This window comes from Maylandia zebra, linkage group LG7 (assembly GCF_041146795.1).
Source record: "Maylandia zebra isolate NMK-2024a linkage group LG7, Mzebra_GT3a, whole genome shotgun sequence".
In the NCBI taxonomy this organism is placed as follows: Eukaryota; Metazoa; Chordata; class Actinopteri; order Cichliformes; family Cichlidae; genus Maylandia; species Maylandia zebra.
The window spans coordinates 11,834,499-11,858,079 of NC_135173.1; the positions used below are offsets into that span (position 1 = coordinate 11,834,499).

Below are 23,581 nucleotides of genomic sequence, written 5' to 3' on the forward strand. Positions count from 1 at the left end.
CCTTTCAGTTAAGTTATTATATCAGAGCTATCAGAGCTGCTATACAGAAGACATGTAGGCACATTTGCAAGTAATAATGTTAGAATTTTGTTTTTCTCCAAATTCCGCATGTTCATTTGTCTGTTTTGAAAAACATCTCTTGGCATCTCACTGTCGCACTACAGGACATTTTTGGTTACACACATAATTTCAGTGATGCCAGTAATACCCTTGTTTCAAGCAGAGACGCCTTCTATCAGGCAGATTATGAACGTCTGCGTGGGTTTGCGGTGTGTTTGAAGCACACAGCTCCACAGGTGATTTCTAGCTCAACACTAGATAGATCATACATACTGTGCGAACATTTTGGGTGCTTTGTCTGTTTACACCAGATAGGTAGATCAGGTAGTCTCCACAGACCCTGATCATTACGTATTTAGTAGCCTAGAGTTACATAAAGAGAGTGAAAGCAAAAGAAACAGCCTCAGTCTGCAGAATTCTTATTTACTTATTTATAATTACTTTATGCTTGCTTCATACTTATATAAATACTTATTTTTGTGACATTGTGATACAGGTTGTGAATCTGAAAACACCAAACATATTCTTCTTCTTTTTCCTCAGCTTTGTCCAGAGACAACATAAGTTTCCACCTGAGAGTGCTGATCATCACATGTTCCCATTATGTGTGCGTGTGTGTATATGTGTGTGTAATTTTGGCGCCGTTAAGACAAGTGTGTTTGTGCATGTGACACTATCGAAGCAGTGTAATTGCGTGAGATCGCTTTAGTAAGTGTTTTTTTTACCAAAAGGATTGTTTGGCTTGGCACCGATACAGATACGTATGTGTAGACTAATCACTCAGCCAGGCGATCAGTGGGCATATCCTGGCATTGTCCCGTTGAGTGTGTTTGATGGTGTCAGTCTGCAGGCTCCAAGTTGTGGACAGAAAGGCATTCTTTCCCTCTTGTCTGAACCTGGCAAGGGGAGTGGACTTAAGAGAAAGCCTATGAAAGTTGGGTTGGGTTCAGTCTTTGCTATAAAACTGAGCTTCCAGTGGGGCTGAAATTCTTCTTAGTTTAGCCAATGCTTGACCATCACATTACTTTATAATGTCCGGACTCTGCGAGGTCTTAACGTCGTGATTTGGGATAGTGTCTGCTGTTTCTGGAGTCTGGAACCATGGAGGTATGAGTACTTGGAGTTTATAGAAGTAAAAAAAAGGGGTTTTGAAGCAGGCCTAACATCGCACACAAAATAACACGATCTTTGTACATCAGACAATAAAGATATTAGTTTAAGCTGTGATGAAAATGAAAGCATATATGTTTATGTGTTCCAGGACTACATAAAGAGATATTTGCGAGGAATTTGGGTTTTCCTGCAGCTGACCTGTGAGTATTATATTGGAGAATATCCAGTTTCGTTTCTATCTTTACACCCAAAAAGTGACATATGTTACGTGCTTCATATGAAATCTCTTATAATTCTTCTTCAGCACACATCGGCATATCTGTGTACTCTGTTTGTGTGTGTTCAGCTTGTCTAGCGAGCATGACAGGGAGATGCAGTCTGTTTGGACGGCACCACGTTCACACATTCGATGGCGTTTTGTATGACTTTCCTGGAGACTGCAGCTACCTTCTGGCTGGGGACTGCAACCACCACTCCTTCACACTGCTGGGTGAGTCACGCTCAAATTCAATAAAGAGATTCAGAAAAAGATTTGAATTTTAATAGTGTGCTAGGCTTATCTTGTGTAGTTTAGTGTGTAATGCCTCGTTGATGCAATATGTTGGCTTTTGGAAACTGTTTACAAGTCATCTTCACTTTTAATTTTCTGTCTTATTTGGCGAAGTCTGCCATGGTGGTGGTACAAAGTAGTAACAGTGTGTTCAAAATGTGCTTTGGATCTGCAGGCGACTTTCAAAATGGCAAAAAAACTGGAGTCACGCTATTTTTGGGGGATGTCTTTGAGTTGCACCTTTCTGTAGACGGACGGCTCTCACAAGGAGAAAAAAGGTAGCACACTAGCGCTGTCATTCAGCATTAAGTTTGTGTGTATAAATATTGAAAGCTCCTTGCTATTTTGCTTCTGCAGGAGCTTGATTTATGCCGTCTTTTTTTTCTAGGCTGTCACTGCCCTATGCATCTCACTCTGTGTTTGTGGGCTCAGAGCTCGGCTTTTACAAGCTCTGGAGTGAGGAGTTTGGCTTCACTGTCACCATTGATAATGCTGCCAACATCGCCTTGACCCTGACCAAACGCCATGCAAACCACACCTGCGGGCTCTGTGGCAACTTCAACTCTATGACTGCCGATGAATATACTGCTCAGGAAGGTATGTGCGTGCTATACAGCCCACAAGATGCAACTGTGAGAAGAGTGAAACTAGGGAGAGTTTATTATTACTGGAATAGAGGAAACGATTTGAGTCACCAGCACTCAGCAACAGGAAGAGGAACAACCGAGTACAGGAAAAGATAAAGTAAAAGAAAGCAAAAGACACAGTTGTGGTAGGATGAGATTAAGAACAAATCTGTCAACTTGTTTGTCTCTCTGTCTGTGCGTGCCTGTGTATTTTTCAGGATTCCTAACAGAGGACACTTATGACTTTGCAAATTCGTGGGCAGTGAAGGGAGCTGATCAGTCCTGTCAGCGTGTGTCAAATCCATCAAAATCCTGTAACACAACAAAAGAAACTTCCACGGTGAGAGGGTAGTTAACACAAATGCACATGTTTAGATAGTAGGCGTGTCATGATATCTGATGTGTAGACACAAGTCATTAAATAAAAGCTTTGTACATTTCTCCTCACAATAAAAAAGGTATTTTACAGTGGTTCACTTCCTAACAAAGCACCTGATATTTCTTTGTGTGTATTATGCTCTAATTTGTCTTTGTTTCTTTTACTGTTAATATGCAATAGGTTATATTTTTTTGCACACACAGAAACTCATAAAGATTTGTAAATAAACATTTTTCTTTACAAACATATAATGTATATTTTAAAATCAGGTGGGTTTTGGAGTTAAAGTGCCAACTATAACCCCCATTGTCTTTGGTTGATGTCCAAATACATATTATTAGTCTCATTTACTATTCTATCTCTACTTTTAACTTTTATTCGACAAAGGTATAAATTGTGCTTAAATGTCTCATATTGTATCAGATCTCTGACTTAGGATTTTAGAAAGACTTGGCATTTTTAATACATCTGTTCTTTTTTATAAAGGCATTTTGGCTTTCATACACAGGATTAAGGTTCAATATGCTCAAATGGGGACGACAGCCCAGTCTCTTTAAAAAAAAAAACGAACAGCTGGTAAGCGGACAGATCTGACAGGTGTGATTGCAACTCTGTAGCCTGTGCAGTCTTTGTGGGTGAGCAGATACGAAATAAAAACAGTTGGATTTTGAAAGAACATTTTGCACATGTGAAACACCCACATGTGAGAAAACTGTACAAATTTCATGTTAGTGTGAAACCATAGGATCCTATCAGCATCTCCTTCAGTTCACTACAAAACTGATGAATATGTATTCTTTCACTTTTATTCAAAATCTCAGTTTCTATCATTATGATATTGCCATTTTCACAATTTTCACCCACCAGATGTTAATCCACTCTTCCTCTTTTTTTGGCATTTAACATATTTTCTGATGAAGTTTCAGACATGGTTTCTATTCCCCATTTATTCAGCTGCACAGGTTGTTAGACCTAAAAAGAGGCAAACAACTTATTTTCTGCCTGTTTGTGCTTATGTGTAGATTTTGTCCAGCTGCAGCGTGTTGCAGACCTCTAGTGTGTTTCTCCACTGCGCCCACTTGGTCTCTCCCGAACCATTCCTGCTGCTGTGTCAGGAGGAGGCCTGTCACTGTGATCAGACAGGGCCCGAAGATTGTTACTGTCCAATCCTGCTGGAGTATGCTCGCACATGCCACGCTCATGGGATACTTCTTCGCGGCTGGTCGCAGGAAAGCCAGTGCTGTGAGTTTATTAGTTTATTAGTTCTATAAAATTAACAGCAGGTTCTAACATGACATGCATTATTTATATATGCTTTTCTTTTGTGTAAAGTCCCCAAATGTCCAATTGGCATGCAGTACAGTGAATGCACCAAGTCTTGCTCTACAACCTGCCATAGCCTCAACATCCAGGAGGTCTGCAAGGAAGAGTGTGTTGATGGCTGCACGTGTCCTGGTAACCCCTCGCTCACGATATCTCTCTCCTGTCTCCGTCTTACTGTTTCTAGTAGTAACATGGCATGCATGTGTGTTTCAGCTGGCAAGGTTTTGGATGGTAATCGCTGTGTTGAGGTATCCCAGTGTTCCTGTGCGCACATGGGAAAACATTTCCCACCAGGAGCCACGGTCTCTCAGGACTGCAACACCTGGTGAGAAAGCAGTGCAGGCGCAAATACACAGAAATAGTTACATAGAAAATATGCTTCCTTCAAACAAATGTCTCTTTTGTGCAGTGTGTGTCGTCACGGTTCATGGGAATGCACCAATGAAGGCTGTCCTGGTGAGAGAGATGAACAATAATACACACTCACTAATACTTTCGTTTGGGAAATATAGTCCTCATTTCTGATGTCATATCCTTGTTGTTGGTGTGTAGGTGAATGCTTGGTTGTTGGCCAGTCTCACTTCAAGAGCTTTGACAACAAGTTCTTCACTTTTGCTGGCCACTGCCAGTATCTGCTGGCAAAGGACTGCTCACAAAATGAGTTTTCTATCATAATTGAAAATGTACAGGTAAAAGTGAGCTTTGGTTTTCAATGCAAAATATAATATAAATTTGGAATTTGGAATTTGTTCTTGCACTAACTACACAATTACACAAAGAATGACCCTGTTAGCGTTCTGTCACTCCCGTGTTGCCGGCTTTTCATCATTTACAGCATTTAGGTTGCTTTTTATCTTTCAGTGCGCTGATGATCAGGATGCTGTGTGCACACGCTCAGTGACTCTCAGTCTGCCCTCTCTGGAGGACATGACAGTCAAGCTGAAGCATGGAGGAATTGTTTCTGTGAACAGCATGAACATCCAGACCCCAATGCATAACGGTATGCTACTTTAAAGTGCATTTAAATGACCTTTTATGCATATAAGTTAAGTAAATATACCTGTAAGATGGTTATCCATATATGAGAGAAGCACTCTGACAGATTTCAGAATGGCAACACATTAGCTCTAACAGCACAGCTCTGCTGAGTACTTGCGTGAGTCGTTCATTAATATTAACTGATTTTAACCAGGCAGTTTTCTACGTGTGTCATTTGACAGGCCGTTTACATATCCAGAGATCTGTTCAGTCTTCAGTACGTGTAAAGTTTGGTGAGGACTTTCGTCTGGACTGGGATGGGCGGGGCCGTGTGCTTTTAAAGGTTAAAGAAGTTGTATATCTTAAAGGGCAATTTCAATAACCCCTGTATGAAAAGATGGGGAAAAAACTATCTTGAATTCTGTCTGCCTCCACAGCTGGGTCCACAATGGGCGGGCCGGACCTGTGGACTGTGTGGTAACTACAATGGTAACCAAGGTGATGATTTTTTGACTGGTTCTGGGCTGGTTGAGGCTAGTCCTCACTCTTTTGGCCAGGCTTGGAGGATCAATGGAGACTGTGAATCCACTCAGAAATTTGAAACTGATCCATGTGCCGTTAATCCGAAAAGAGGTATATAAACCCACACAGACAGACATCACTCCAGTAATGACTTAACACTAATCTTACGATACCTCGATACCAGTGCGCTTTGCAGAAGAGGCGTGTGCAGTGATGATGTCAGACGTGTTCAGTCCGTGCCACTTTCTGGTGAATCCCGGTCCGTTCCAGCAGTTCTGTCGTTATGATGTGTGTGCGTGTGGGGACGGTGAGGAGTGCCTCTGCTCGGCTTTGTCCGCCTATGCAGCTGCCTGCTCAGCAAGAGGAGTGCTGCTCAACTGGAGGTCTCCTTCGCTCTGTGGTAACTTTTAGATTGGACCTATTTACAGTTGATCACTCACTCACTCACTCACACACACACACACACACACACACTCTCTCTCTCTCTCTCTCTCTCTCTCTCTCTCTCTCTCTCTCTCTCTCTTTCTGGCTCTTTCTGTGGTTTATTTAGAATCATTTTGTATGCATTTTTATTTATAGATCATTTCATTTTCTGTAATATTTTTAGATAATTTTACAAGCATGTCCTCTGCAGGATCTATGGTTTTCATTTATGTGTATGTTAGGGTCACCCTAAAATCTTGAGACTTTTGTGAATTTGAAGACTGCTTTGGATTACTGTCTTATTGTAGACATCATGTTTTTTTTTTAAGTTTTGGTTTCTTGACTGAATTTGCAGAATTTTACTGGAAACTATTCTTCCTCTTCCTGTGCAATGTTTCCTGTGCCACTGTCTGCTACAGCAAGCAGAATATATCCTCCCCCATGTTGGCAAAATGTTTCTTTCCTCAAATGGTGCCATTTCTTTCTCCTGATATATTTTTGTGGTTATTATGATTATTTAAGAACTAAATATGACATTGTTTTTCACCACTAAGTTTCAGATTTTTGTGGATTACGTGAGAGTGCTATTTATTTTCTGATAATGTTTCCATTCAGACCCGGTTTGTGCATTAGTGCTGCACAGTTCAATAGTGCAATATCTCTAATGGGTTAGTGAGAATAAATGACTAATCCTCCCTGATATGGTGTTCACAGCTCTGGAGTGCACAGGAGGACAGGTGTATGAGGCATGTGGGAGTGTGTGTGACCGGACTTGTGGTTCTCTGTCTGGCGCTGAGGCTGGCTGTGAGGGGGAGAGGGTGTGTGAGGAGGGCTGTTTCTGTCCCACTGGGAAGTACCTGAGTTCCTCAGGTGAATGTGTGACGGCTGACCAGTGCACCTGCCTGCATGATGGACAGCTCTACCAGCCTGATGATGTCTATGCAGATCACAACAGTATTTGGTCAGTGACTATGCATGCTTATGCAGAACTTTAAACTCTAAACAGCTGCTGTGGTTTACTGTTTTATCATTTTTGCCATCTTGTCTTTGCTTATGAGTGCAGCTACTGTGAGAAGGGCTCCATGCGGTGTAGCTCCACTGAAACGTCTTCATTGCTCTCTGACCTCTTCTATGATGATGACCCAGCACCATCCAGAGGTATAACTGAGTGTTTCAGTTCCCGAACCTTTTTCATGATAATGGCTAGTAAAAAACAAGCAGTTCTCATTAATAGTTCTCATTTGACAGTTGAACCCTGAACAACTTGATCAGTGTGTCTCGGGCAAATGTTTGATTTTTGTCATGAAGCTTGCTTGATTGTTTTTTTTTTTTTTAATTAATTCGTTTTTTTATGTATCCAGAGCGTCGGTCAACACAGTGCCCTCCTCCGCTCATTCGCGCAGAGTGTAATGCAGGAGAAAAGGGTCTGGAGTGTGCAAGAACCTGCCAAAATCTGGATCTGCCTTGTGTCAGTCTTGCTTGCATCCCAGGCTGCCTCTGTCCACCTGGCACTGTAGGTGGTTTGTTATGTTGTGTGCATGCTGTAAGTAACAAAGTGAACATATAAAGTGATTTGATTGATTAATCAAGCTGATTTCAGGTGCGTCACCGCAGAGAATGCATTACACCGGAGCAGTGTCCCTGTTACCATAACAACAGGCCATATGCAACAGGACAGACCATCTCTGTGGATTGCAACACCTGGTAAAATGCTTGTTAATATATTTGTCCATTAAAGGAAATACCTCTACTGTGTTTGCTTAGCAGGTGTCCTGTTTTGCAGTGTGTGCAAGAACAGAAAGTGGCAATGCACGGAGAAAGTGTGTGATGGTGTGTGCCGCACCGTGGGGGAAGGGCATTACATCACTTTTGATGGCTTAAAGTACTCTTTCCCTGGCCTCTGCCAGTATGTCCTAGTCCAGGTAAGAGACTGAGAAGGACTTCCAAAAAGGGCGCCAAAGTGAACTGCAGACTATGAAGTACATGCACTCTTTGTTAATCAGGTCCTGTCCTATCTTTCTCTACTTGCACATATCAATAGGATATGTGTAGTGGGGAAGACGGTTCCTTTAGGGTGCTGGTGGAAAACGAGGCCTGTGGAATTGTGGGACACCGCTGTGCAAAAGCTGTCACAATCTTCTACCAGGGAGGGTTAATAATAATGCAGCATGGAGAGGTAACACACAAACATTCATTTATACTGATTCACATCAACACATGCAACTTATTAAGTGATTTGTTGTATTAGTGCAAAGTCCAAATGGATTTATAATCTTGTAACATGTGAAAAAGTGTAAAACTTGAAATAATGTCTTTACTCTCGAGAGAGGCTATTAACCAAATATGTTGTTAACGTTAACTTACTTGAATATTTATCTAAAGACTGATATTCATTCATTCACAAAATTCATTCTAGATGTTTGGCTTTTAAACATTATATTTATAATTTAGGCATTTCAACAGTACAATTATTAGTGGAGGCTGTGTCATGGTCCTGGGCAATGTTGGCCCAGTATTCTTAGTTTTCGTGTGTTTTGTATTTTGTTCTTTATTTATGCCTTGGTTCCTAGGTTGTTCTGTTAAGATTACCCCCTGTGTGCCCCTCTGTGTATCTGTGAACCCTCGTTTCCCCTCCTTGTGTTTTATTCCATGTTTTCCCCAGCCCGTTATGTCTGTGCTCTCTCTCTCTTCCCGTCTGAACCTCTGTGTACTTCCTGTTTTACTTTGACAGTCTATCGTCAGTATGTGTCATGTTGCGTCCCCCTCAGTTCAGTGTCGCGTTCTCCGTCATGACTGTGTGCCCCTCCGTGTGTCTCCTCGTGAGTCAGTTCCTTTATGACTTCCCAGTTTAGGTTCATATTATTTTGTATCGCCTTCATCTTCTGTCAGCAATAAAGCTGTATTTTGAGTTCAGTCCTGTTTTCCCGTGAGTTTGCGTTTGGGTCCTCATCCTGCCTGCACACAGCCTAATCATGACAGGCTGTGGCTCAAGAGGTACAGCAGGTCATCTACAAATCGGAAGACTGGTGATTTGAGCTCTGGCTGCTCCAGTATATATGTATACAGTATACAAAGCACTTAAACACCAAAAAACAAGGTGCTTGTGTGAATGAGACATGTTGTCTAAAGACCCTTGAGGGCTCAAGTACAGTAGAAACATGCAGTTTGATGCAAAACCACAAACTGCCTTGTATATTTCAGCAGTTAGATTCAACTAAAAGTTTTTTTAGTGTAATGTAAAGCAGGACACAAGTACATTTATAACTTGTGTCCTGCTTTACTCAGACACTCTGCAAACGAACTTAGTCAAGTTGTAAGCTTTTGAGACTTGACCTCTCAGTATCCCAAATGCACCTGTAATGATGACCTTTCTGTCTTTCAGGTGAAGATGAAGAGGCCGGTGCCGCAGGGCTCACAGGTGGAGATTGTCCGATCTGGTCACTTTTACACTCTGCAGCTGGGGAAACACATTTCCCTCAGCTGGGATATGGGAACCCGCCTCCTGGTTCACATCTCACCTGAATACAGGGTACTGATGTATTATGACTAATTGTGACCGCTTGAATCTTTTTCATTTTAGTCATAATATAAAATATTAAATATTATTGCGTGTAGGGTCGGGTGTGCGGCTTGTGTGGTAACTTTGATGGGAATGTAAACAACGACTTGATGAGCAGTAACCACCAGCTAGAGGTGGATTCTTCACACTTTGGGAACTCCTGGAAGGTCATTCCCAGCTGTGCTGATCTCACAAAGGTAAAGTCTAGACTTAAAGGGCTGGCTTGCTGAATGGAAAAATGTATATTTTCTCTCTACTCATAACTAATGTTAGGAAAATCTGCTGATGTTTTGTGTGTCTAAAAGAAAAAATATGTCACTATCAGTAGCTTAAAAATCCTATATCGGATGATTTCTAATATTTAGATCTATCTCTGAGCATTGTACTTCACCAGGACTGTTTGTGGGCTTACAGGGCGGAAAATTAGATTTCTTTCATTGTCAGCGTTATTCATTATATCCCACCGAGAAACATTAAAAATATATTTAGATCACAGTGACTGATCTACTTGAAAATCTCTGCAGGCAACCAACTCACAGTAGTGTAAAACTAAAATGAATCATTCGCATACATTTTTTATGTTATTACAATGAAATCAAGTATGGTGACGATTGCAGTTCTTTGCATATATTTCAGTAGTGCACTGGCACAGAATAGATAGAGACATTCTACAAGAAAATTCACAAAGAGATAAACTATGTCGCACCAATTTGCTGTTTTTATTTTATGTGTGTAGATACCTGCTCCTTGCACCGACAACATTGTCAAACTGGTAACAGTGGAGCAGTCGTGCCGTATCCTCACTGGTTCCCTCTTTAAAGAATGCAACAGTCAGGTGAGCAATTACAGGCAAACTTTAACTGATCAAGTGAGATGCTTTGGGTTTATACTCTTTACCCTCTACCTTTGCCTGTGTGTCTGTAGGTGGATGCAGAGCCTTATGTAGAGATGTGTGTGGAGGCAGCATGCTCGTGCCCATCAGTGGGTGACTGCCAGTGTTTCTGTGATGTTATTGCCGCCTATGCACAGGCTTGCTCAGAGAGTGGTGTATTTGTCAACTGGAGATCAAATGATCTTTGCCGTGAGTATGAAGAATTCATTATGATATAAAAAACACAAGTCATAACTGCTTGACCAAACTAACAAAAATAATTGAAGTCCCATCTAGTCGCATCTAGTTTTTTGTGCTAAAAGTCATGATTTTACTCAGAATATCAGAATGCAGATTGCACATTTTTATCAGTAGTCTAATATCACAATTATTATAAAGTTATCTTTATAATAATAAAGTTATTTTTTTGTAGCTAAGTGAAATGACTGAAAAGTGCATGCTACAATGTTCTGATTCCTTAGCACTGAGCTGTGAGGAGCTGAATCCTAGAATCCCAGGTGTAGGGGAGGAGTTATGTCAGTGGAGATACAATACCTGTGGTCCTGCCTGTCCAGTCACCTGCCAACATCCAGATCCCCTCCAGTGTTCGCTCACATGTGTGGAAGGCTGCCATGCCTACTGCCCTCCAGGTATCAACAAACACTAAATGAATGCTTTCAGGATTTATATATCGCACGAATGTAACGGGACAAAAATATATTGTGGGGATTTTTACACTGACTTTGATGTTCTTAGGACAACTCCTGGATGAGGTGGCCATGCGATGTGTTGAACCCTCTCATTGTCAGGTGTGTATGCATGAGGGTCAAAGAATCTCCCATGGGAACAAGGTCATCCTGAATCACAATGACCCCGACCAGTGCAGGATATGGTAATACTTCATCACAACATTTCCTTATGAGTTTGAATATTTCGGTTTTCTGCTTCTCACCAGGCTTGGCTTACATAGAACCGAGGTTACCCTGGTAACCAAATGTTTGGTGATGAATGCTTTGCAATTATATTTCATGATGCTTTGTTGTTTCTTTACTATAGTCATTGTGACAAAAACACATTAAGCTGTGAAGCGTGTGCCTCCTCCACCATGTTCACAACTCCCACACCGACGCCCACCTATGGCACCTTCACAACAATTCCCTTCACCACGTTGATGCCTGAGGGCACGTGTGACCGTGCCATGGACCTAGCATTCTTACTGGATGGATCAGAAGCTCTGACTGAAGATGAATTTGAGGCTGCAAAACAGTTCATACTTGGGGTGGTTGAACGATTCCGCATGGGCTCAGCTCACACTCGAGCAACAGTGCTACTCTACCACTCTGGAGTCAAAACATATGATCTGCAGGTAGTTAAACACTGCACGCACGTGTGACTCAGCAAGTGGGTATTTTTGCACAAAATATGGAATATCTGCAAAATCTGTCTGTAAGGAGTTTAATTTTGGTGTGTTCATGAGTTTTGGTTGCGTTGATACAGAAACATGTGATACACATGTTTGTGTTGGTGTTCTAAGTATCAGTAATTCATGTTTGAGTAAAATAAGAATGAAAAAGATTTTAAAGTGTTATTTCTGCTGTAATCAATACAGTCAGAGTTAATACACTAAAAAAACATAAATTTGTATATACAGCCTTCTAAATTCAGCAAAAAAGTGGAAACTAAAATGCAACAGGAAGCAAGTGGATGCATTGAATAATGCTGATGACTAATCAAGCTTGGTAAAAAGCAGCTTTTTTGGCTCACTGAAACAGATTCATAGTAAAAGTCTACATGTGAATACTTGATCTACTATTTTTCCTCCCTCTCTTATGCCTCTAGGTTCAGAAGTGGATATTTAAGAAGACTGTGCGTGAGCTTCATTACACAGGAGGAGATGCCGCTTTCATGGATGAGGCCGTCAAATATCTGGCTATCAACATCTATGACAAGAACAAGCGTGAGAATGCCGGCCGCATTGCCATTATCTTGGCTGCTAGTCCCAACCCTCGCCCTATCCGTTCCATTGTAAAGATGCTCCGAAAGAAGGCCATCACCACCCTGACAGTGGCACTGGGTCCTGGGGTAGATATGTCACAAATTACTGAAATCTCCAAGGCCAATCCTGATAACAGGGCCTATGTGCTGAGCAGCACAGGTGAGCTGCCTGATCGGCTGCTGGAGCTGACAGATTACCTCTGCACCTTAGGAATGGAGCCCGAGGTGGTGAAACCTCCAGCACCAAAGACCACAGTGGGTAAACCTCAAAAGACCACGACCACCACTTCCCCAGTTCTTCATCTGGAGACAAAACCCACACGGCGCCTCCCCAACACTCCTGAAGCTACAGCACCGTCTGGCCTATCGCCCACTACCACATCGCCATCTGTTCTTTCTCCAACCAAAGATGTAACATTTATCATAGAAGGCTCTGATGCTGTTGGTGAAATAAACTTTAACAAGTCGCTCCTCTTCCTGGAGGAAGTTATCACAAAACTGACAGAGGAGGAGGAGTTGATTCGCATCACTGTGATCCAATACTCAGTGACAGTCACTGTGGAGATCAGTCGGTGGGAGATAAGGCAGCACAGAACCCGCCTGCTGGAACGCCTGAGGGAGGTTCGTTGGAGGGGTGGTAGTAAGACAAACACTGGAGCAGCTATCACTACCACTTTTCAAGAAATGGCTACGGTCCAGCCTTCTCTTCGTCCAACCCCACCTCAGCTGGTTTTCCTTGTGACAGAAAACCCACCAACTGACACAGTAACGCGCCCACCATCTACCAGCGTCCAGACTCATGTGTATCCCATTGGTGTTGGACCAAAGATACAAGAAATGGACTTGATTCAGTTCAGTTTTCCTCAGCGTCCATTAATGGTGGAGGATTACAGCCATCTGTCTAGCGTGGTCCACCGCATAGTCAACATCACACGCACCACAGTCAGACCCCGCTCACCAACACTGCCACCACTAGTTGTCCCAACACATGCCAGCTTGCCAGTCTCAGGTACCATAACAGAAATGTTTATTCTCATCAAACAGTCCTCAGGGATTTCTTAGTCTATATTAACTTGGAGTCTTATATTTGCACAGTGCCGTGTAAGAAGCCTCTGGATGTGCTGTTCCTGCTGAAGTCTGGAGGGCAGCTTGAGGACATGAAGACATTTGTTAAAGCTTTTATCAGTAATGCTGACATAGGTAGGTGTGATGCAGCTCTTATATGCAGATTTTTCTCACTGGTGTGTTGTTTTTAATTTAGTTTGCAATCACTGTTTTTAGCAGGGGTTTTTTCTTCAGAAATGCAGCATGTTTAAGGGCCAAATAGGCTCTAAGAAAAATATTGAAGTATGTCTTTTTCCCCAACTGATATTTACCAGATTTCCATGAGAACAATACAGTTACTAAATTGCTTTAGTTTATTCGTGTTAGATCAAATCATATATATATTTTTTAGCATTATTGACCTTGAAAGAACAATATTACTCATGTTTAAATTATTAAAGAAGCACCTTTCTACAGTGAGTTCTGTGTTTGTATGTGTGCAGGGCTCAGTGGCACTCTTGTGAGTGTTGTGCAGTATGGAGACACCAACACAGCAGAATTCCTATGGAGTGATCAACAGAGCAAATCAGACCTCCTGAGGATGGTGGAGAGAATTACTACAAGGACTCCTGCAGCCCCTAAACTAGGTAAAGGAGCTTGCTTAAACTAATATGCACACATATTTAGACAGATGCACAATCACATGCAGTCATTTTTCTCACTTTTTGCAGGGTCTGCATTGAGATTTGCTGTGCAGACATCGATCTCACCAATCAGTGGTGGAAGAGTTGGTGTAGCCAAGGCTGTGGTGATGCTGGTGATGGACAAATCAACTGATGATGTCGGGGAAGCAGCTAATGAGGCACTGGCAGCAGGTAATTAAATCATCATTAACACACTGGATACCTCAGTAAAAACTTCAGTTGGTATGTTTCCATCCTTCATCTTCCTCTGTTATAGCTGCGGTGTAGCTTCACTGATAAGATTGTCTTCCCTCAGGTGTATCAGTGTTCCCAATTGGGATTGGACCAGACTATGACAAGAGTGAACTTGGAGTGCTTGGTCGCCAGGGCAACCAAGACAACACTCTCCATCTGAACAGCATGGATCAGTTACTGATGTTGCTGACTCTGGACAGGAGTTACACAGAGAGAATCTGCAGAGGTGCTTACAGGCAGAGACACATACATTAAATCTTCATTACATAGCGATGATAGAAATTAACAGTAATGGAAATGTTATGTGCTCTGTTATATATATATTTTATTTATTTTAAAATTGTATGTATTTTTTTAGCTGGTCCACCAGGAGTGTGTGTTGATGATAATGGAAATGAGAGAAAGGTGAGTACTGTCTGCTAGATACAACATTAATGTAACCTTTTACAAGATTTACTTTTAGCAAATTGTGCATCTCTCTCTACATGCCTTAGCCTGGTGAGTCATGGCTGCTGGAGGATGGCTGTCACTCCCTCCTCTGCCACCCCAGTGGGGCGGTGACAGTACAGAATCACAAAGTCAGCTGTGACAGATTGGAGCCTCCAGCCTGCAGAAACAACATGCCACCTGTTAAAGTCCAGGAGACTTGCAACTGCCACTGGGAATGCCCTTGTACGTACATCCAAAGGATCCAATAGCCTCTTAGGTCTAGTCCATCTATATAAAGTGTGGACTATTTGTGTACTTGCTGTTAACAATGAATGCTGGGAGCTAACATTCCTTTCTATTTATACACAAGATTCTGGCTCCTGTACAAACACATGTTTTCCCTCCTGCCTCAAATGTATTGACAGGCATGTGTATGGGCAGCTCCACCAACCATGTAGTGAGGTTTGATGGCCTGGCACTTAGGCTGGATGGGGAGGGTTTGTGCTCCTATACACTTCTCACTGTCAGCAGAGGCTCCAGTGAAGGGTCAGAGGTCAAACTCCACACTGGACCTTGCCAAGACTCGGCAAACTACCACCAAGTCTGCATGAAAGCCATGGAGGTGATCCATGGCTCATATAGGGTGCTGCTGAAGGATGACATGACGGTAAGATATATGATATATGTTATGTTTAAGAAGTCTGCATTAACTGTAAGGATTTGCTCATTTATTTTGCATATGTTTATTTGAGCAGGCCATGATTGGAGAGGAAGAGCTTGCACTGCCGTGGCGGCACTCTGGCATTGAGCTGGTGCGTTATGGCGGAGTGATGCTGCAGCTGAAATCGGATCATGGCTACGTTCTGAGTTTCACACCTCAGAGCAATGAGTTTACCATCACATTACTCAGCTCCACTACGACGGGGCACACTGCTGGACTTTGCGGTAACTTATATTAAGAGCCCACATTTGTCAAATATATGACAAAAGTCAGCATGTCTCACCCAGTGGCTTTCTGTATTTGTCTTTTTATTCTGATAACTGCCCCAAATATTGTTTTATCAGGTGGCTGTGGGGAGGAGAAGTTGAATGTCCTTTCTTTACGCAATGGCACCTCGACCACCGACCAACCAGCTTTCATCTTAGACTGGACTGTAGCTGTAGAGCACGGTGTGTGCCTGCCAAGACGAAGGGCGGTGTGTGCATCTGGAGCGGCGATGGGATGTCAAGCTCTACGTTCCGAGGTGTTCGAACCATGCCATGCATATATTCCCGTTCAGGTTTTCCTCACCAAGTGTGAAGAGCAGGCATGTGAGGAGTCAGATGTGTGCGAGCTCATTTCAGCCTATGCACGCCTCTGTAGACAAAGAGGTGTGTGTGTGGACTGGAGGAGCCCTCACCTCTGCCGTGAGTAATTTTCTGATTTGCAGACGAGTTTATCTTCTACTCCAGTGAAAACATTTTAACACCTGAGCCTAGATCTAAACTTAACACTGTTCTGTGTTGCAGCGTTACAGTGCCCGAGTTCCATGGAGTATGATGCATGTCGGACAGGTTGCGTGCAGGACTGTGGTAGCATACAGTCATTGCCAGGCGACTGGTCGGTTGCTAGGAGTAACGAGTCATCCTGTATGGACACGCCGACTGAAGGCTGTTTCTGTGCTGAAGGCACAGTTTTGAATCAGGGACGGTGTATACCGCCAGAAGCATGTGGACAGTGTGTTGACCATCATGGGCACACATACACGGTGAGGCACAAAACAAGAAAAGTGTGACTGAATCTGCTAGGAAGCAGTGACGCAAAATCAAGTTCTTAGTTAAAATAAATAAACACATATGCTGTTGGAATACTATCAGGCAAACACTTAGAGAACAGGTTAGAGACTAAAATGTGATTTGATTGCCCTCTAGTGTTTATTTCTAATATGACCAACTTCACAACACGAGCCTGGTTTTGTCTGTGTTTGTACAGTATATGCAGAGTTGGGTACCAGAAGAGAACCCATGTTTGATTTGCATGTGTTTGGATCAGCAACGGATCAACTGCACTGACCGGCCCTGCAACGATGTCAGAAGTCAGAAACCCTTCTTTTGCTCCTCATTATGCTCTTTGCGTCTGCTTTTGTAGTGTTACTAAAGAAGAAGAAGAAAAACTGCCATCTTTTTTAAATTAATCATGTGTATCTGTTTGTAGCTCCAGTGTGTGGACCTTGTGAGGTCCTCAGAAAGAAGACAGAGTCCAAGTGCTGCCCAGAGTATGAGTGTGGTATGTAAAAAAGGATAGTCTCTATTTGCAACAAGGAGCAGCTTTACTATACTGTGTGGTCAGTCACTCAGTGTAGTTATTAAATTATTATGGTCCAAATAGCTCAACTTTAACTCCTAATAACTAATAACATAGTTATTCCTAATTCATTCCCCAGTATCTATCCTCATTTTTTTATACTTTGTTGGATAGTGTTACCAAATGTATATTGTTGTGATATTTTGATACCACGGTAGCATTTACAGGATATTGTTTTATTGTGATATTATACAGAAAAGAGTTACTCAATAAGGCCCATTTAATAGTTGTTTTTCTCTTTCTCTGTGACCCAAGAATTAATGTGTAAGACTCACAGGCTGGTACCCCAAGGTCGAAAATACCACAGAGACGAGACCACTTCCTTACTCCCATCCTCCCTTTTTCTTTATCTCTTAGAAAAAGGCTCGTTAAAGGCCAGGTGGTTTGTTTCAGAATTCACTAATGAAAGAACTCTGTATTCTATGTCTAGGAGTGTATTTTGCTGGGATGATCATAAATTGTAGCTGAACTGATAAACTACACACAGGATACTTCTTTGCTCACAAGGCAGGAAGACGTTTCCTTATTTGGTCTGTACCGGTTTGAACTGAGAACTTGCTGACACACGAACCTTTTTTTCCTCTATATAAGCTGTTATGTACTAAATAAACCTTTGAGTCGATTTGGGAAGACAACCTGAAGCAGTCTGTGTTTCCTTGTTCTCCCAAGCTGCTCCCGACGTCGTAACTAACCCAGCTGAATGGCATACCTGAGTGTTACTTTAAATAATTAGGAATCTTAGAAGGAAAGGACAGAACTCTGCTTATCGCTCGTGCCTTGGAGGGAAAACCGGGATGGACATTTTTTCCTTCATATATCATGTGTCCAACTTGCAACACACTGAGCCATGCTGTCACTTTCCAGTTTGTGATCTAGTGAGCTGTTACCTGCCTGAGGTTCCCCGCTGTGAGGACGGTCAGACTGTGGTCCTGAAAAACCCCGGGGAATGTCAGCCTATACACGAGTGTGGTAAGTCATTAATACATTCTCTATGATGCTCCGGCCCCACGGGTAAACACACACATAGTCAGGAAACAGAGCGCATGTTGACACAGCCGTATTCACCTCTTTTTCTGTCTCAGTGTGCAAAAAGGAAGAGTGTCCTCTTCAAGCTCCCCCCAATTGTACACCACATCGCCATCTGTCGGTGAGAAAGACAAAGTGCTGCGACGTGTTTGAATGTGACTGCAGCTGCCAAAACTCCACCCACACCTGTCCCACTGGGTTCATCACGTCCTCCACTACCAACGATTGTGGGTGCACAGAAACCAACTGCCTGCCAGACAAGGTGAGTGTATTTTTGGATTCAAATCTGAGTGCAATATGTTTGTTGTTTGTCCTGCAAGCTTTATGTCCTCTGTGTCTCTAGGTGTGTGTGGTTGGTGGAGTGGTTCACTCAGTGGGGAGTGAATGGGAGCAAGGTTGTGAGAAGTGCATCTGCACCGAGCTGCAGGACAAAGACACGTCTCTCCATGTTGCACAGTGCAAACCGCCTGTTTGTGACCGGGCCTGTCCTCTGGTGAGATTCACAGAGACACCAAAGACGCATATTTAGCTTGTGCTTCTAAAGTGATACATTCCTATATATATTTAATATGTATTTCAGGGCTCAACATACACTTCATCAGAAGGAGAGTGCTGTGGAAAGTGCACACCAACCAGCTGTGTGGAGTCAGGGGGAGAGATGCGAGGGGACACACTTATCAGTGGAAAGCTTAGACAAGTATGTGTGTGTAGAAATCAGACATGCCTGAAGGATATGTGCAAATAATTATTGCTGCATAATTATGAATCTCAAAGTGTTTGAGTCAGTGAGGGACAAGAAGTCACTCAGCAAACTGCTCTCCATCACTGACAACCCATTGCACCAACTCCAGTCCACTAGAGAGCCAGCAGAGCTCCTTCTCCACCGGACTTATTAAAGCCGACTGCCATAAAGAATGCTTCAGAAAATCCATCCTGCTATTCTCTATAAAGCCGTACAACATGTCTCCTTTTTGTACCACTATCAAACCTAGTGTACATGTTATTCATTAATGCTACAATGGCTTGCAAAAGTATTCGGCCCCCTTGAACTTTTCCACATTTTGTCACATCACAGCCACAAACATGAATCAATTTAAAAAAAAAAAAAAAAAGGAATTCCACGTGAAAGACCAATACAAAGTGGTGTACACGTGAGAAGTGGAACGAAAATCATACATGATTCCAAACATTTTTTTACAAATAAATAACTGCAAAGTGGGGTGTGCGTAATTATTCAGCCCCCTGAGTCAATACTTTTGCTGCAATTACAGCTGCCAGTCTTTTAGGGTCTGTCTCTACCAGCTTTGCACATGTAGCAACTGAAATCCTTGCCCATTCTTCTTCGCAAAACAGCTCCAGCTCAGTCAGATTAGATGGACAGCGTTTGTGAACAGCAGTTTTCAGATCTTGCCACAGATTCTCGATTGGATTTAGATCTGGACTTTGACTGGGCCATTCTAACACATGGATATGTTTTGTTTTAAACCATTCCATTGTTGCCCTGGCTTCATGTTTAGGGTCGTTGTCCTGCTGGAAGGTGAACCTCCGCCCCAGTCTCAAGTTTTTTGCAGACTCCAAGAGGTTTTCTTCCAAGATTGCCCTGTATTTGGCTCCATCCATCTTCCCATCAACTCTGACCAGCTTCCCTGTCCCTGCTGAAGAGAAGCACCCCCAGAGCATGATGCTGCCACCACCATATTTGACAGTGGGGATGGTGTGTTCAGAGTGATGTTAGTTTTCCGCCACACATGGCGTTTTGCATTTTGGCCAAAAAGTTCCATTTTGGTCTCATCTGACCAGAGCACCTTCTTCCACATGTTTGCTGTGTCCCCCACATGGCTTGTGGCAAACTGCAAACGGGACTTCTTATGGTTTTCTGTTAACAATGGCTTTCTTCTTGCCACTCTTCCATAAAGGCCAACTTTGTGCAGTGCACGACTAATAGTTGTCCTATGGACAGATTCCCCCACCTGAGCTGTAGATCTCTGCAGCTCGTCCAGAGTCACCATGGGCCTCTTGGCTGCATTTCTGATCAGCGCTCTCCTTGTTCGGCCTGTGAGTTTAGGTGGACGGCCTTGTCTTGGTAGGTTTACAGTTGTGCCATACTCCTTCCATTTCTGAATGATCGCTTGAACAGTGCTCCGTGGGATGATCAAGGCTTGGGAAATCTTTTTGTAGCCTAAGCCTGCTTTAAATTTCTCAATAACTTTATCCCTGACCTGTCTGGTGTGTTCTTTGGACTTCATGGTGTTGTTGCTCCCAATATCCTCTTAGACAACCTCTGAGGCCGTCACAGAGCAGCTGTATTTGTACTGACATTAGATTACACACAGGTGCACTCTGTTTAGTCATTAGCACTCATCAGGCAATATCTATGGGCAACTGACTGCACCCAGACCAAAGGGGGCTGAATAATTACGCACACCCCACTTTTCAGTTATTTATTTGTAAAAAAATGTTTGGAATCATGTATAATTTTCGTTCCACTTCTCATGTGTGCACCACTTTGTGTTGGTCTTTCACGTGGAATTCCAATAAAATAGATTCATGTTTGTGGCTGTAATGTGACAAAATGTGGATAAGTTCATACTTTTGCAAGCCATTGTATTTGGAGTATTTGCCCTACTGCAAAAAAATAAGTCTTTTTTTTTTGTCGTTTCTTTCACTTTATTTTTTATTGTCTTATTTTTTCACTGCTGCATATAAATTTATTACTACCTCACATAAGAAGGCATTCATCTTTCTATCGATCTAATTCTCATCTCTGTGTCGTCTTTAGGTGGGTGACAGATGGAAGTCTCCAGATAATAAATGTGTCTTACATCAGTGCATAAAAGTCAGAGATGAGGTGTTCATCTCTGCTTCAAATGTCAGCTGCTCGATTACGGATACTCCATCCTGCCCACTGGGGACTGAGTTACGCTGTGACACCGAGGACTGCTGCCCCCGCTGCCACTGTGGTAAACACACATACACACATAGACTTACTCAGAAGGCACGCAGACAATCCAGTGCACCGGGTTAGGAAACTGCCCTTTAGCTCGCAAGCGATGCATGAATCATCAAGCTTGCATTCATCTAACTTTCCCTTCAGTCAAATCATCCACACAGTGTTTTCATAACAACTTGCAGTTGCAGTTTATGTCCAACAGATGACTCTGGTGTCATCCCAGAGATTGTTATCCTGATCTGACCTTACACAAACTGGGGATTGAATTACTTTTTAACAAACGACTGTGGAAATTATTTGTGCTTTTCTCTCTGCAGCTCCTGTGAACGCCTGTGTTCTCAACCACACGCTGATAGGGGTAAGTCATTCAGAGAAGTAGTAGCTGCCTTGGTATAAAAAAAGACATTTGGAAATGATGTTTTATTTTGATATACTGTATATGTGTTTGTACAGGCAGGGGAGCAGCTGATGGTTGATGCGTGTACACGCTGTCAGTGTAGGATAGTGGATGGTCCAATCAGGAAATATGAACTGTCCTGCAGGAAAACAAGCTGTCCCTCTTGCCCCATGGTAGCCATCCTCAAATTATTTTGTCTGTTTTAACTCTTGTCATTTCTCATCCTCATCATAACCGATTAATACAATCACAAATCCACATTCCTTAATTGTCTGTTCGCATTCCTTCCCTGCTCATCATTAAACTGTAGCCACATCATCTTTCCATGATTCACTTTATTCACAAAGGTAAATAAGATGTTTTTTATTTAGAAAACAAAATCCAGGTATCTTATGTCTTTGTATTTGCAGTAGTAAACTCCCAATGTCTTTTTACATTAATGGACACTTAAAACTAACCTCCACATTTTTAGGGGTACACTCTGGAGAAGGAGGAAGGTACTTGCTGTGGTCGATGTGCTCCCACCGCCTGCTTCGTTCAACAACCAGATGGAAAACTCATCAGTGTGAAAGTAAGTCCTATGCAAACAAGATGATACCACGCTACAACTTCTGTTGTCTATTCTATGCAGTGCTATAGCTTATAATACTCTTTCATGCCAGTCGTACTGTTCGTGGCTACATACTGTAAGAATGAATCGTGTTCTTTCAGGTCAATACGACGAGCGAGAATGGTTGCACCTCATATACATGTGGTCTGAATAGTGAAGGAAATCTTGTGCTGCAGACCAAAGTGACAGCCTGCCCGTCTTTTAATCGCCAAGCTTGCTTAGACCAAGGGGTAAAGCTCTCATTGAGCGCACAGTATTCCCTTATCTATACCTTTTCTCCCAGGAATGTATGATAACATTGTCTCTCCTGTTTTTACTTTCCCAGGGAAAAGTCAGTCAAATTGGAACAACCTGCTGTGAGACGTGTGAGTTGAACTGTTCCCTTTGCAAGAGCAGTAAATTATCTTTTTTTTTAAATTATTTGGATCTTAACAATAGTGTGTGTGTGTGTGTGTGTGTGTGTGTGTGTGTGTGTGTGTGTGTGTGTGTGTGTGTGTGTGTTTGTGTGTGTGTGTGTGTGTGTAAAGGTACAGAGCCAGAGTGCCGAAAGACAGTGGGAAGGCTCGACTACATCAAGGTGGATGACTGCCAATCAGAGCACCAGATAGACCTGTACTACTGTGAGGTAAGATACACAGACACACACACACGCACACACATTTAAGAATGATTAAATCTTTTCCCCTGTAGGATTAACCTGCAAATTTGAGTGAAATCGTAACACTGTCCCTCACCATCCTGTCCTTTCTGTCTCCCTGTTGTTATGTGTACCCTTCCATCTGTCTGTCTTTCTGTCTGTCAGGGCAAATGTCGCAGTAAGTCCATGTACTCCCTGCAGAGGGCTGCTGTGGAGCAGGAGTGCGTTTGCTGTGCTGCGGTAGAGACAGAGCCTCTCAACGTTCCTGTCATGTGTGCCAATGGCACTCGTAGCCACCACACAATTCTGTCTGTAACCAAATGCGACTGTCTGTCCAGACACTGCACCTAGAGAGTGGAAGAAAAAGAATAGAAGACAGAGATTATAAAGGTTGATGCTTTGTGTTTATCCAAGAAAATGTAGCAGTATTAAAAAAAACTACCTTGACAAATAGCAATAAAACAAACTTACCTGTTTCTGTAAGCATCACCTTTTGTGTGTTGTTGTAATTTGATTATTTCTGTTGAAATGTATTCATAAAAACTACTGTTTGTTAAATGTTTGTATATAAACATGTGACATTTACTCTTTCACAGCGTTGCAGAATAAGTTTAATATACATTAAGTGCGAATCCAGAAACACCATGTTGCTCAAAAAGTGCAACTTTTACACTTGGGTGTTTTTTGTTTTTTTTTACTCAATTTAATTCAGCGCTACTGTGTCTTTACTGAGTTGCATGAAACTAGTGAGGGATTGGACAGTGAGATACAAAAATAAAACCGCTTTTCAATACGTTGCTCTTTAAA

The 23,581-nt window shown here is 42.4% G+C and overlaps 1 protein-coding gene across 1 annotated transcript; it reads left to right on the forward strand.

Annotated features, from left to right (window-relative positions):
* Positions 1–946: 946 nt before the first annotated feature.
* On the forward strand, positions 947–23,263 carry vwf (von Willebrand factor). Its single transcript, XM_004553239.6, has 53 exons — positions 947–1,167; positions 1,322–1,373; positions 1,520–1,663; positions 1,899–2,001; positions 2,112–2,320; positions 2,568–2,689; positions 3,751–3,970; positions 4,061–4,183; positions 4,265–4,376; positions 4,461–4,507; positions 4,604–4,740; positions 4,913–5,051; positions 5,272–5,372; positions 5,467–5,662; positions 5,736–5,951; positions 6,689–6,935; positions 7,038–7,132; positions 7,336–7,487; positions 7,575–7,678; positions 7,758–7,896; positions 8,016–8,150; positions 9,357–9,503; positions 9,590–9,730; positions 10,270–10,368; positions 10,458–10,614; positions 10,887–11,054; positions 11,161–11,296; positions 11,461–11,770; positions 12,244–13,408; positions 13,495–13,599; positions 13,947–14,090; positions 14,175–14,318; positions 14,443–14,607; positions 14,740–14,786; positions 14,876–15,053; positions 15,236–15,477; positions 15,566–15,755; positions 15,876–16,217; positions 16,320–16,558; positions 16,783–16,885; positions 17,005–17,076; positions 18,019–18,123; positions 18,237–18,442; positions 18,524–18,673; positions 18,761–18,877; positions 20,960–21,140; positions 21,448–21,488; positions 21,584–21,700; positions 22,000–22,098; positions 22,239–22,367; positions 22,463–22,502; positions 22,665–22,762; positions 22,940–23,263. Exons 1-53 carry the CDS (start codon positions 1,162–1,164, stop codon positions 23,123–23,125), a joined length of 8,562 nt encoding a protein of 2,853 aa, XP_004553296.2. The 5' UTR covers positions 947–1,161; the 3' UTR covers positions 23,126–23,263.
* Positions 23,264–23,581: the final 318 nt, after the last annotated feature.

Excerpts from the sequence above, each read along its gene's own strand:
- vwf (XM_004553239.6), top strand. Across the intron at positions 16,886-17,004 it reads GCCCTGCAACGATGTCAGAA|CTCCAGTGTGTGGACCTTGT; the intron begins GTCAGAAACCCT and ends ATCTGTTTGTAG. Across the intron at positions 22,368-22,462 it reads AAGCTTGCTTAGACCAAGGG|GGAAAAGTCAGTCAAATTGG; the intron begins GTAAAGCTCTCA and ends TTACTTTCCCAG.